The 14,286-nt window shown below is 46.0% G+C and overlaps 1 protein-coding gene across 4 annotated transcripts in view; it reads left to right on the forward strand.

The window, feature by feature from the left end:
• The window catches only part of rbks (ribokinase), a 41,718-nt gene that overhangs the window by 13,449 nt on the left and 13,983 nt on the right, over nt 1-14,286 (forward strand). For all 4 annotated transcript variants that reach the window (XM_069199132.1, XM_069199133.1, XM_069199134.1 and 1 more), the window contains exons 6-8: nt 1,189-1,353; nt 8,354-8,445; nt 11,908-12,096. In XM_069199132.1, coding sequence (XP_069055233.1) covers nt 1,189-1,353; nt 8,354-8,445; nt 11,908-12,096 — 446 coding nt within the window. The remainder of the gene's footprint in view (nt 1-1,188; nt 1,354-8,353; nt 8,446-11,907; nt 12,097-14,286) is intronic.

Genomic DNA, 14,286 nt, shown 5'->3' on the forward strand with positions numbered 1-14,286 from the left:
AGAAACTACAACCTGGCCCTTCCAGCTATTGGACAGTAAGGGCAAACGGGCTTGTAGTTTCCTGAATTTTCCTTCAAGTGTGCCATGATGCCTAGAACTACAGTAAGGACAGTTACAAACGAGAGACGAGAGGAGGCCATGTTTGGTAGTTAGTAGTTAATTGATCCAAGGATCTCATCCGGCTGTTTTTTGAGACAAAACAAGGTGTTGGCTTCAACAACTTGGCTTGGAAGCTTGTTCAACACTCCCACAATCCTTTGTGTAAAGAAGAGCCCACAGTACTGATTAGAGGACCTCATTCAGCTGCTTATTGAATTAAATTAATTATCAGCCTCAGCAACATGGTTGCACAGCTATGCAACACAAATTCTATAATTGTGTTACAGTGTTGTGTCAGTATGTGCAAGCTGAGCAGGAGTCCAGTGTTATGTCAGTGTGTGAGCTGAGCACGGCTACGGTGTTGTGTCACCGAGTTGAGCAGGGGTACAGTGGTGTGTTAGTGTGTGAGCTGAGCAGGAGTGCAGTGGTGTGTCAGTGTGTGCAAGCTGAGCAGGTGTACAGTGGTGTGTCAGTGTGTGTGTGAGCTGAGCAGGAGTACAGTGGTGTGTCAGTGTGTGAGCTGAGCAGGAGTACAATGGTGTGTCAGTGTGTGTGAGCTGAGCAGGTGTACAGTGGTGTGTCAGTGTGTGAGCTGAGAAGGTGTACAGTGGTGTGTCAGTGTGTGTGAGCTGAGCAGGAGTACAGTGGTGTGTCAGTGTGTGTGAGCTGAGCAGGAGTACAGTGGTGTGTCAGTGTGTGAGCTGAGCAGGAGTACAATGGTGTGTCAGTGTGTGTGAGCTGAGCAGGTGTACAGTGTTGTGTCAGTGTGTGCAAGCTGAGCAGGAGTACAATGGTGTGTCAGTGTGTGTGAGCTGAGCAGGAGTACAGTGGTGTGTCAGTGTGTGAGCTGAGCAGGAGTACAATGGTGTGTCAGTGTGTGCAAGCTGAGCAGGAGTACAGTGGTGTGTCAGTGTGTGTGAGCTGGGCAGGAGTACAGTGGTGTGTCATTGTGTGAGCTGAGCAGGGGTATAGTGTTGTGTCATTGTGTGAGCTGAGCAGGAGTACAGTGGTGTGTCATTGTGTGAGCTGAGCAGGAGTACAGTGTTGTGTCATAGTGTGAGCTGATAGCACTGTCTGCTCTGGCTGCAGGAGAGAATGCCATCGTCATTGTGTCCGGCGCAAACCTGCTCCTGGGCCCTGAGGATCTGCGTGCCGCGCTGCCCGCTGTGAGGGGGGCCAGTGTGCTAGTGTGCCAGCTGGAAATCAGTCCCGCCACCTCCCTGCAGGCACTGAGGATGGCGCACGGCAGTGGAGGTGAGTGCCTCTCTCATCACCCATCTCCAGTTAGATCCTTATGACATTCCTGTGCTGCTCTTGCATTGGAGTGGTAGAGGGGGAGACTGGGAGAGGGGGGGGCTTTTTTTTTTACCTTTGTGTTGTGGGGCAGGTAACTGTTGCCTCACATTTCCAGGGTAAATGACTGGAGCCTTGCCTACAGGCCTCTATCTGTGTGGAGTCTGCACGTTCTTCCTAGTTTCACCTTGTCTTTGGCCAGTACTTGGGTTTGCCTCCCACTTCCCAGAGCCATACTGACTGTGTTTGACTGGCTGCTGTTAACTGTCCCTTGCCAGGATGAGCAGCTCACAGATAATGCCCGGGTAAATGGATGTTCTGTCCTAGTGGGAGGTACTGTTATTGTCTGTTGAATTTAATACTTCTGCACTAGTGTGTGGGGGTTATTGTCTGTGGAGTGTGATGTTTTCGTACTGCTGGGTGGGTGTTGTGTTCACTTCACTTGTTAAAATAAAGGATCATAAGAGTCTCTCCTCTCTCCACCTCTCTTCCTACTGTACTTCTCTCTTTTAGCAAACGGGCCACATGGGCCAAATGGCTCTTTTGTAACCTTTCTTTTGTGCTCATGTTCCCCTCCTTCTTTCTATTTGTCTTTGTTTTCTGCCCCCCCTCTCAACCGTAGTAGTTTTCCATATTTAAGAAAGTACCGACCGGCTTGTATTAGGGTCCGTGTTTAATAACAAGGGGTGCCTTCTGCCCCACTTGGAAGTTCTTAGCCAAGATCCAGCACAGTCCTCAGTGCCATCCCAGGTTCAGCTTGACAGCATACCTCTCCAGCCAGCCTCTCCCCCGTCTCTCGTCCTCTGCGGCAGCGCTTAACCAAGATGATGTTTCTGCAGCGCATCGTGGCATCCTAATCCTGTTTACGAATGCGGATGCCTTTTTTTTTAATGTTAGCTTTGATATCTATGCTTTAATGCATTGCATCCTGGAAGTCAGGCCTGTGATTTGCAGGCAGGGTGACAAGCTGGTTTCGATTAAGTGTATAACAGTGTCAAAAAGATAAAAGCAGAGCGGCGTAACTTCAGCAGGAAGCCAGTCATCATAATTAAAAAAAAAAACATTCAGTATAATATAGTCCGGGGGATTTGTTTATCTGGAATTTCATATTGCTGGATGAGATTTCCTCATGACTTGCCCCTAAGATGAATGCAGAGCCACTGATCTCCTTTTAATTTTCCATGTACAGGAATGTTTCTTTCTGTCTTGCTGCCTTGCACTTCTGCAGCCTGCAAGCAATTACGTTGACCTTTTGCACAGGAGACTGCTGCAGGTTTTTTTCCTGTGAGCTCAGTGTCAAAGAGGAGGCTTTGATTTCTCCTGATGTTTAATTAGGGCTGGAACTCTTGTCACGGTGCAGCGTGACTCACCTCGGTTTTGTGCGTTTGCGGCACGGTGCTCTAACCACTCGCCCTCCAACCCCCCCCCCGATGCCTCCTGCTTTCCCAGATCAGGTGACTCATGCGCTCAGAGGTTTTTGCGAAGTGAAACTGCCCCCAGCCAGAGTGACTCCTTAAATTGTTTCGTTCGGCGGTTTAGTTTTCCACGGCTCTCGGGCGGCCGAGCTGGGGGCTGCGGCGCGAGGATCAAAGGGCACCAACCCCCGAAACCCGGAGACGTGATGTAACTGGGCAGCCAGCAGCTGAGACATGACTTCATTCTCCTTCCAGATCGCTCCGCGGTGGGAGGCGCAGGGAGCGCTGCAGCTCCAGATGTGCGAACGCCACCTGGGGCGTTCAAGATAGACAGCAGGAGCGGGTGCCAGCAGGGGGAGGTGGTGGCAGAGCAGCTGGGGCAGGGGCGGTTATCTGCACTCCTAGAATTATAATGTAGGCTTCTTGAGCTGCTCTGGTCTCCATCCGTAGCCTGCATGGAGACGACCGCACCAATGTGCAGCAGCGTCTGTCTGTCGTCACTGTGTCCCACTGCGTGGTGCCGCTGCTGCTGGTGGCTCCCTGAATTCGCTTTCCACTGCGCTGATACAGTCACTCGCCCTGCTCTGTGCGGCAGCCTGGCGCAGCCCTGCTGCTTTGCATATGAGGCAGAGGCCAGACTGTCTAACAGCTGTCAAATTTCATGACTGGAGGAGTTACTCACTTTCCCCAGGCTCCGATTCCCCCCCCCGGAGAATCCCATGTTGCATTCACAACCCCTAGTGGAAATGGCTTAATGAAAATACACAGGTTACAACATGTGAGTGATCTTTCGACAACAATGCATTCACAGTTCTGAAATAGATAGCTTAGAAGGAACTGTTACATGTGTATAATGAAACAAATGACTATCTCATTTCAAATAAAAATTCTGTGCAGTGTTATACATGTACATTCAATTTATCAGTTATCGTGTATTTGCAACGCATCAAATATATAAATATGCTGTGCCATCCACAATACTGGGGCAGAAATGTCAGACCTGGTCATATTTCTTTAAAGTCAAGCTATTTGTATTTGAAATCTATTTGAAAATTGAGTTCAATATAGTTTGATAGTTTGAGTTCAATTTAAATTGTAAGTTTGGATAATTACATGCCTACATTTGATTATATTAGAACAAGAACATGTTTTGTGGGTAACCCAAAGATTTCAAGAGATCATAGCAATTGGGACACATTAAGTACATTTCTGTATCCGGCTGCTGACGTACTTGAGACCGCTTAAAGTCTGTGAGACACTGAGCTCACCAAACTCTTTGGGAAATCATTTGAGATGTTTTCCTGCAGCCATTTTGAGTTATTAGCTATTCTCTGGATGTTCTGACTTCAATTATTTCTTCAGCGTGTAAAATTCAGGCTCAATTGGTTTCAAATCTGTTGACAGACTTGGCCTGTATAAGATTTTCCGCTCGTTTCCCCTGACGAGCTCCTTGGTTGCTCTAGCTGTGTTTTTGGTCACTGTCACTGTATGGTAAAGCACTGCCCAATTAGTATGGAAGCTTTTTGTTCTACAGAAGACATGAACCCGATGTTTCTGTAAAGTTCAGAGTTCATTCAGCTGCTTCATGTAGTTACATCATCAGTAAATTGAGTGAGCCAGTTCCAGAGGTGACCATGTGTGTCCAGTCCAGGCCAGGCTTCACAGATGAGGGGATGTTCTTTGGAGCATCTGTAGGTCCCTTCTTTCTCCACAGTTTAACCTCTCCATCACATTGGCAAAGGTTTATCTTGGTCTCATCTGTGCATAAAACTTTGTTCCAGAAGTTTACTGTATTTTTGGTAGTAGCAGGTAAATCCTGCTGAATGCTGGAGGTGATGGGATAGTGTCTTGCCCGAGCCTGGCTGTGCTGGGCTCAGTTCTGCGGTAAGAGATGTTGGCAGAGAAGAGGCAGCAATAGAACGAGAAAATGCTCCTGAGTCTCCTGAGTTCTGTCCCATGATGGGCCCAGGTAGTGGAATCGGAGTATTCCATTCCTAGTGGGAGGGGAAGTAAAAATGGATAATAGGAAAAGAAGAGCGGACCTGAGCAGAATTATGAAATTGTAAATTATTTTAGACTAATGTAGATTTATGTGTTGTCCCTCGTTTTAGAATGTTGAAAGTAAGCTAAGGTATGCTTTTTTAAGATGTTTAGTCAATTTAGTCATTGATTAAAAAACAATTAGTTGCTTAAAAAAGCTGTAACTGTAGTGATGACGAGAGTCTTCACAAGGACATGTGCACAGAAGTGTAAGGTAAAGGTGAAACAGCACACATGCTAATAAGAGACATTGGAGCAAACCGCAACAATGAACTGCCACTGCAGCCTAGTTTCAGTCTGACAGCGGGACTCTCCTCTTGGTTCAGGAACTGAATGCGCTCTGACGTGAGTGTGAATTTTATCAGCGGCTGGGCACACGTTATCGCCGCTTCTTCGAGTAGTTGACTTGGAGCCGTGTTTCCACGGTTACTCGAAAGAGCCAGTGACCTCAGACTGACAAGTGCTGAGGAGACACCTCTGACGCAGCAGCACTCACACTCTCACACTGACTGGCCTGTGTACTGGAAACAACCTTTCTAGAGCTTTCCGTATTACATGAATGGGGCAGATTGTACTGCATTGAACACAGAAAGAAAATCAGAAGACCGTGCCTCACTGTAGTGTCATCATATTTCCAGGAAAGAGAATTGTTCAAATATTTTTTTATTAATTTATGCAGATACTGTATCTTTGGGGGTTATTTACATTTCCTGACTGGAATGTCAGGCCTGCTGTTATGATTCATTTCTCGCACGTGGGGGAATTGTGAAAAATGTATAAGATGCATGAGCTGACATCAGATTTCCTCATTGTTTCTCATATTACGTGCTTTGCAGCGCATCATCGATTCTCTTCTGATGCACAGATTTTATTTCTGATGCGCAATAAGAACCCCAAAGGTCTTCACAGCGGAGCCCCAGATACACGCTTGACGTTCATTGGAGGCGAAAGGAGTGGGGATATTAATGTTCAATTCGTTTATTGGATTTTCAAAAAAAGACAAAAAGAATAATAACGAACAAATGTAAACAATCATCATGGTGTGGCAGATTGAACCCTAAACAAAGGAGAAAAGTGGAAGAAAAAACGGGGAACCAGGGGTGTGAAAGCGAAAAGGGAAAAGAGAAAAAGGGCAGTGAAAGGATAAAAGAGGGAAGTCACACTTAAGATCTATGGTTGGGAAACTTTTAGCCCCTGAGGATTTTAAAATGAACAAGCATGTGCTGGTGGGCCTTGCTAGGCACCACCCTTTAGATGGGTTTGTGTCTGATCTTATGTCAATTAGCTACGAACTATAAATTGTATTGTAAATTGCAATTATTTAATTTATTGTATCCTACAATTTTTTTTTCTTTTCGTTAATCTAATCCCTAAAAATTCCTGTCATTCTACTCTTCTATCTCTCTTAACAAGCTCGCGGACAACGCATTTCATTGCCGACAACACCGATGTATGCAGTACTGTTCGTGCATTGATAAATAAATAATAATAAATAAATAAAATAAAATACTGTCTACCAAAGAGGCTAAATGGTTGCAAGCGATCTGGCCATTCCAGTTCTTTTATTAAGTTGCTGAGTGAATCTAAAATTGTATCCAGCTGTTTGGTCCTCAATCACCTGTCTGGGAAGCCTGTTCCAGACACCCACCACCTCAAGTAAAGAGGTTTTCTTCTTCTCTGTCCTGATTGATTCCCCATCAGTTTCCAACTGTGACTCCATTTCTTTGTTTCAGCAGAGAGTTTGAAACAGTCTCCTGGCTGAACCTGTTTATGCCCCCTTAGAAATTACCATCTGGGGAAAATACCATCATGCCCCAGTGATTTATTTGTTTTTAACTGTTCAGTAGATCCTTATGTATCAAAAATGACACAGTACTGCTGGAGCCTGATCTCTAACATTTGACATATTATTGACATCTTCTGTTTGACACTTATGTCAAATATTCATTTAGTAAATTAACTACAGCTACTAGACATAAAATAGAAGAATCAGCATGAAGCCGTTATGCAGAGTCGACCAGCAGTATAGATGCATCACCATTCTTTCAGGAGAAATTCAAATCAACTCTGGCTTGATAAAGGTGGGAAACACCATCTCAAGCGACATTCCTGAATTCCCGATAAATGCTCAATGAGGCTCAGACCTGGTGACAGAGGCTGTGACATAGGGCTAACATCAGTGTTGTGATCCTCCAACCACTGGGCAATCACACGTGCTCTGTGAGTGTGGATCACCCAGGTGAGAGCTGCACTGCAGTCATGAATGAAGTGGGTCCCCTCTTTAATGTGATGTGTTTTGAAATCCTTTGGGATAAAATGATCAAATTTTAAATAATGACCACTGTGACATTCCCAGGATCTCCTGCAGGCCTTGGGATTGTCTGATTACAACGAACTGCACTGTGCTTGAACTACAACTGAGAATGGGAGATTGCAGCTAACAAGGAATTATTTTTATTTTCATTTAGTTGATCCTCTTTGGAAAAAATCACCTAACCCCAGAGCCCTCCTTATTTATCGTGTTATACACAGAATCCAGAATACTTCTTCACCGAAGATCCACACAATCCAGACAACTTCTTCAGTGCAAATGGGCATAGAAATCTGGAATTCGGTCAGATAGCTCTCAGAGAGATGCCTTTTGTTTTAGATTTGATTTGACTTTGTGTCGTCTGGGGGTTTAAAAGGGCGAGTGTGCCATCCGCTTCCCCCCAGAGGTGATTAACAGGATTTTCCGTGAAGCTTGAGGGCAGAGGCAGAGAGGTTTAAGTGCACACTAGAAAAGGTATGCATCCTGACAGCTGAACAGAATCTGGAAAACTCGCTGGCATTCACCGCTCAGATATGAACGCGTTTGTCATGTTCAAGGAAAATCTTTTTAGGGCAAAGCAAGCGAAGGCGTAACTAATCCTACAGAGGGCACATCTGTCATTGGAGGAGAGTCGTGTTCTACTTCACTGATCTTTCTCTGGAGGACCACCTTGGTTGCAAATTATTTCATCTGTCATTGTTGCTCCTCGCAGCAAGCCCTCAGACACACACAACCCCTTTCTACGGGAACTGATGCATTAGAAATAGAGAGCACAACATACCGCTGCCTCAATTCAAAATTAAAACCATTCAACATACAGTACAACGTGGTTTCAGCTGACATTGTGCTCTAAATTAAAACTGGCAGTACTTGGCATCTCTTCTTCCTTTGATATGTCTTCCTGTACTGTTTTATGATGGAAACTTTGAAGCTCATGGGAAACCTGATTAGTTGGAATGTTAGTACTAATGTAATAGTTGTATTATTAATACCAGTTTTACAAATAGGAACAGGATTATTGGTGTCCGTGGTAGGAGTAATACTGAACTAAGTGGCGGTAGTTGTGAAACTGGTTCGTTAGGGATTGACGCAGGAGAAGTCCAGGTTATGTCCCTCTGAACAGGTTGGTGTCCTGCAGATGCTGTGTGAGAGGAAGAGTTCACAGCCGCCATTTTGTTTTACGTTTGTTTTCCAGCAAAGACCATTTTCAACCCTGCCCCAGCCGTTCCGGACCTTGTCCCGGACTTCTACAGCAACTCGGACCTGATCTGCTGCAACGAGCCGGAGGTGAGGGAAGATGAGAGAAGGAGCGACCCAGGAATGTTACCCTGTTCTGTGAGACGCCAGCACACACCAGCTCTTGAGCCACGCTTAGCTTTGAAAAAGCAAAACACGGAGTGCTAATGTTGCGCATTGTCATATCGCTGTGCTCCATTTTTAAAATAACGTTGCTTTTGCAGGTAGAAAAGGGCACATCTAAACGTCTTATGGATGTGATCCTGGGTCTCAACCACCTTCCCTCACCCATCGACTTCCTGCCCCCCATGACAGAGTGTGTCTTGCTGTCTTGCGAAGCAGAGCCAGCTCTCCTCTTCCTCAGTTTGACTCCAGTGCAGCCGCAGTGGAATCGCGCTGACCCCTGACCGAACCCTGTGGCCTGCCTGGATTCCTTTGCACATCCTCAGTTCGCCCAAATGCAGGCTGAAGGAGCAGTCAACCTTCAGACCTCTCTGCCGCTTTCCTTGAACCTTTGACAGAACTTTTGTTCCTGCATTACAATCCCCAAGATTCTGTGACGTTACCAAAGTCCCCGCTGCCTTGATCAACATTCATCCAGAGAGCAGCAAGGGACAATCTGAGGCCCTGTAGGGGACACATGGAAGCTTTAAAATGCCCACTGCCCACTCAGACTAACTCGGCCAGTCCTCTCCTTTAATCTCCAGCAAGTCCAGTCAGAGATCTCCTTACAGGAGACTTCCCGTAGGCCATCTTTCACATTTGTCCTTTAATAAAGGAAGTATGGAAGCCCGTTTCCGCCAGGGAGTAAAAAAAAAACTCCGACTTATTATTCCGACTTATTATTCCGACTTAGTATCTCAGAATTGCGACTTAGTAACTCAGAATTCCGACTTCGTAAGTCAGAATTCCGACTTATTATCTCAGAATTGCGACTTAGCAACTCAGAATTCCGACTTTATATCTCACATTTGTGACTTCGAAATAGCCATATTTCATTGTCTGTCCTTTTGTTATTGTAACGTATTCCAGTTCTAGGGCTTGGGCCCTCGCCGCTCCCACCCTAGTTCGTGCCTCACTGCACTGGCTCGAACCTGAGACTTGCCAGCTGAGCTAAAGAAGACCTTCTTTTTTAAGTAAAAAAGGACATACAATGGAAATACGTAAAAAGTATGTTTCAGCTTTTATAATTGTGAATTCTTCTGGATGTGAAGTGCCTATTTCTGTACCTTATTTCATATTCTGTCTCCGTAAATAAAAACTATTTTTAAAAAGCCCACCGTGCACTACTACATCCGGGTACTATGGAAGCCTCACTGGCGGAAATGGGATTCTATAAAAATTAGTGTAATTAATTTGATTTTTATCAGGGCACTGTACAAGACAAGTCTTCAGGCTTCTAGATCCTATGATCCTGTACGATTCATGAAAATAGTGTAACGGAACGGCCGACATACAGGTTGTACGATCTGGTTGCAGTGTGGTGACGGCACCACCCTTCCCTGCGCATAACAGGGATGCCGGCCGCCGGGGTTAAAGAAAGTGTTCTTAAAGAAAGTGAGCCAGTGCAGCGAGGCTCGAACTAGGGTGGGAGCGGCGAGGGCACATGCCCTAGAACCCGAATCCGTTACAATAACAGAAGGACAGACAATCAAATATGGCTATTTCGAAGTCGCAAATGTGAGATATAAAGTCGGAATTCTGAGTTGCTAAGTCACAATTCTGAGATGCTAAGTCGGAATTCTGACTTACTAAGTCGGAATTCTGCGTTGCTAAGTCACAATTCTGAGATACTAAGTCGGAATTCTGAGATGCTAAGTCGCAATTCTGAGATACTAAGTCGGAATTCTGAGATGCTAAGTCACAATTCTGAGATACTAAGTCGGAATTCTGAGATGCTAAGTCGCAATTCTGAGATACTAAGTCGGAATTCTGGGATACCATAGCGCGTTTTTTTTTTACTCCCTGGCGGAAACGGTCTTCCATAAGGAAGAGTAAAACATGAACAGAAAAGATAGGGCAAACTTCCTATTATATATTATATGATCCCTGTCTTCCAGCAGAGTGTTAGTATTCTGTGAGTCTAAGTCACCAATATGTTGTAGGCACAGTGCAGTGAATCTCTTTCCCTTCAGACCTCACTGCTCAGAGGCACAGAAGGGGAAGAGGTCATGACCTGCACATTTGCCAAAGCTGCCGACAGGAGCCTGTTGCGGGTGTGAGAAATCGGATGCCCAGTATTTACCAGAAGCTCTTTTATTTATTTTTTTGATACTGTCAGAATCAGGAGGGGCCTCGGTTGTCAGCAACCTGCTGCCTTGTGAAAATGTGAAGAGGGTGGAGCGCAGCCTGACTCAGTGCTGTCCCGGGGCCACGCTGACAGGAGGGCTTTGATGTGGTGGTGGGGGGGGGAGTGCAGAGCAGCAGTAAAGACATGAAAGGGAGAGCTGATGAGACTGAGTGCTCCCCCCTCCCCTCCGCACCCCAGCACATCCATTCTTCCACCTTGAGCACACCTCTGGCCTCCAGCTCCTCTTGCTGACAGGCCCTGCTCCGTGGAAAACTCTTGTTGTGTGGTCCTGTCTGTCAGTTACCCAGTCACACAACAAGACACCGAAAGATTGCAGCCGTGAAGTAGGAGCCCCTGCTGAGTCACGCTGTGCTGTGTTCGCTCACAGCTTGCTGCCCTGTTCCCTCGTTTCCTTGGCTTGCTGGGGAAAAAAGCTGGTGGCCGTATGAGGTTTGATGGATGAGCTAAAAAATACCCAGATTATCAAAGCGCAGCCCACCTTTTGTTGCCTCTCTTAGCCTACCACTGACTGTGCCCTTCAAGGGATAAGTTCTCAGGGGGGCCGGATGGGTAGCAGTAGCTGACAGAGGGATGAGGAGTCTCACTGACCCCGTGTGTGGTCTGTCTGTGGTGGGCCAGCCCTTGACAGCCTCAGCCTCTTCTGAGTCCACAGACCAGTGTCCTGCCTGATACGAACTGACCTGGCCCTGCTTGTTCCCAGCTGGTGGTCTGGAACAGAAATGGTGGTGTTTGAAGTTATGGGCAACATCCTCAGAGACAGTGATCCTTGGATGAGCCTTGTAACATTTCATCAGGGAAGAATATTAGCAGAAAAGACAACAAATACACTTACTCCTGTATTCATTACAACTTATGGTCAGATGGTAACTGGGAATAACCATTAATTCAGTTTAATATGCATAATCACTTGACTAGACTTTTTTCAATGTACAGATTGGGTTTTGGATTGCCGCATTGTTAGTCTATAGGCAGGGAAAAAGAAGAAATAACATATTTGCATTGTAGATGTAGCAACTGGTCCATGAATCTCATTTTCCAAAGGCCCATTGTAGTTCAGTGTAATTTTGGTAGTTCGCAGGTGCAGTATGAAGAGTCAATATTTTAGAATACATTATATCCCTCCAAGCCCCAGTGACTCTCGCTGTTTCCTCTGTCATTAGTCCGTGGGCAGTAGAAACAGCGCCTCCCTCTGGTCTTTGCAGGCACAGCTGCTGACAGGCTTGGCAGTGGGCAGCCCCGAGGATGCTGGGAAGGCAGGGGCGGAGCTGGTGAAGCGGGGGTGTGGCACAGCCATTGTGACGCTGGGGCCCCAGGGCTGCGTCATTGTGTCTGCTCAGGACCCCTCTCCTCGACATGTGCCCTCAGTCAGCGTGCCCACGGTGGACACCACGGTAAGGACCCCACGCGGTCACTGTTCACAAGCAAACCATCCATCTGACAACTTTATTCAAGGCAAGGTTGAGAGGTGCTGGAACCTATCCCAGCAAGCCATAGGCACAAGGCAGGATACACCCTGGATGGGACACCAGGCCATCACGGGACTCACACAGACATATACACACACATCAGGGCCAATTTTCCCAGAAGCCAATTAACCTACCAGTATGTCTTTGGACTGTGGGAGGAAACTGGACTGCCCAGGGAAAGTACACGCAAACATGAGGAGAACATACAAACTCCACACAGATCAAACTCCCAGGAGCTGCGGGGCAGCAATGCTGACCACTACACCACCATTCCATCTCCTTCTTCACAAGTAAACCTTTAAACATAATTGATGTTACAAAAAAAAAGACAACATGGATCAAAGTTCTGAAGTGCAATCAGGAAGTACGGAGAAAGTCACAGAGCAGCAGAGCACAAATGTGTCTGTCTCTGGCAGAATGTCATAGGGGTTGAGAGTGATGAGGACATGGGTTGCAAACTCCAAACACGAGTCCCCAGTCCTGCTCCTGAAGATGCACACATTTTCGTTGCATCTCACATGCATTGGGTGTAAGGCAGGGCACACACACACTCACACCAGAGATCATTTTCTCAGAAGCCAAATAACCAACCACTATGTCTTTGGACTGTGGGAGGAAATGGGAGAACCCAGAGGAAACCCACATGAACATGGAGAGAACATACAATCTCCATGCAGATAACATCCAAAGAATTGAATCCAGGGCCCCAGCACTACAAGGCAGCTACTACTGTGACATGGTGCAACTCAAGAACGTCAATATCTTCTTGAATTGAGTTTACCAGCTAATATTTAAATGTATTAATAGGATTTCCCAGATCTGATAAATTAGCTCGTGTGATTGTGCTTTTCCAGTCTACAAGGTTAAACGAGACTAAGCTGGGCTTCAAATGAGATTTAGCGGTTTTTTCTTCCTGGTTTAATGTCGAAGGCACTAAGCTGCCCCACACAAGTAGGGGTGGCCTTGTCGTCATTGGTAGCCAGACGGGTGCACTTCCTGTCTGAAACTGTGAGAGGAACTAGGAGGTCTGTAGACGTGTGGCCTCAAGACAATTCCACTTTGCACCCAGAGAGGAAGACAAAAAAAGTTAATAAAAAGGAATATTATTGCGATTCATGAATAAACATAGAATCTTTTATCCCCAGTGGGTACCAGAGTAAATGCATAAGTGTTTTGATTATAGTGTTTTCTGGGTTTAAAACCCTACTGATCCACCTGAAGAAGGTTCAACAGCTGAAATGCTGTATTTCTACTTTCTATTTATCAGCCTGAAATTAACCTTTACTTGTTCCTTTAAAATCCTACTGTTCTAAAGCCATGAAAAGGTTAGGCTTCTTATCCGGTGCTGAAGTACAGTATATATTCTAAAAAGTCATTCATGAATCAGTTTACCTTTATCTGGAGTGGAATAGGAGACTCAGAGGTGCCTGTCCAGGATTCAGTAAAATTCCAATTGCACAATGAAAGCTTTATATTTTCTGCATGCACGATGACAATCTCCAGATTGTAAAGAAAAAGTGTCAGTCATGCATTAGCTAATACAAAGGAACTGAAGGCTGAGGTGTCCGGATCTTACCTGAACAGAGGATCACAAAAAAAAAATGCTCTTCCTGCCGCACTGGAACTCACCACAGAGGAGATTACAGTATCATTCTGCTTAGACGTTGTCGTCAATCAGTTTTGTGGATGAGGAAGTGCGTGCTGCGCTGTGGCTTGTAAATGAGCTGTGGAGAGGAGAGCAGCCTACGCTCATGTGATGGAGACACTTAGATACTGTAATGCGACACGTTTTGTAAAAAGCTGCTGAAGGGGCGCTTGTTTATCTGGGGCACATCTTGCTGTAAAATAGAACACACAAGAAGTTTGTGTGTTTGCCCCCCTGTTTGTGTGGGTTTCCTCCGGGTGCTCCCGTTTCCTCCCACAGTCCAAACATACGGGTAGGTTAATTGGCTTCTGGGAAAACTGGCTTCCCTGGTGTGAGTGTGTGTACAGTATGTCTGTATGAGCCCTGGCGTCCTGTGCAGGGTGTATCAGGGTGTATCCCAGGGTACCTGCAGTGTACCTGTTCCTACAGCTGGAGGGATCTGAGTGAAGTACCTGGCACAAGGGTACGAG

Source organism: Lepisosteus oculatus, chromosome 2, assembly GCF_040954835.1.
Source record: "Lepisosteus oculatus isolate fLepOcu1 chromosome 2, fLepOcu1.hap2, whole genome shotgun sequence".
NCBI lineage: Eukaryota > Metazoa > Chordata > Actinopteri > Semionotiformes > Lepisosteidae > Lepisosteus > Lepisosteus oculatus.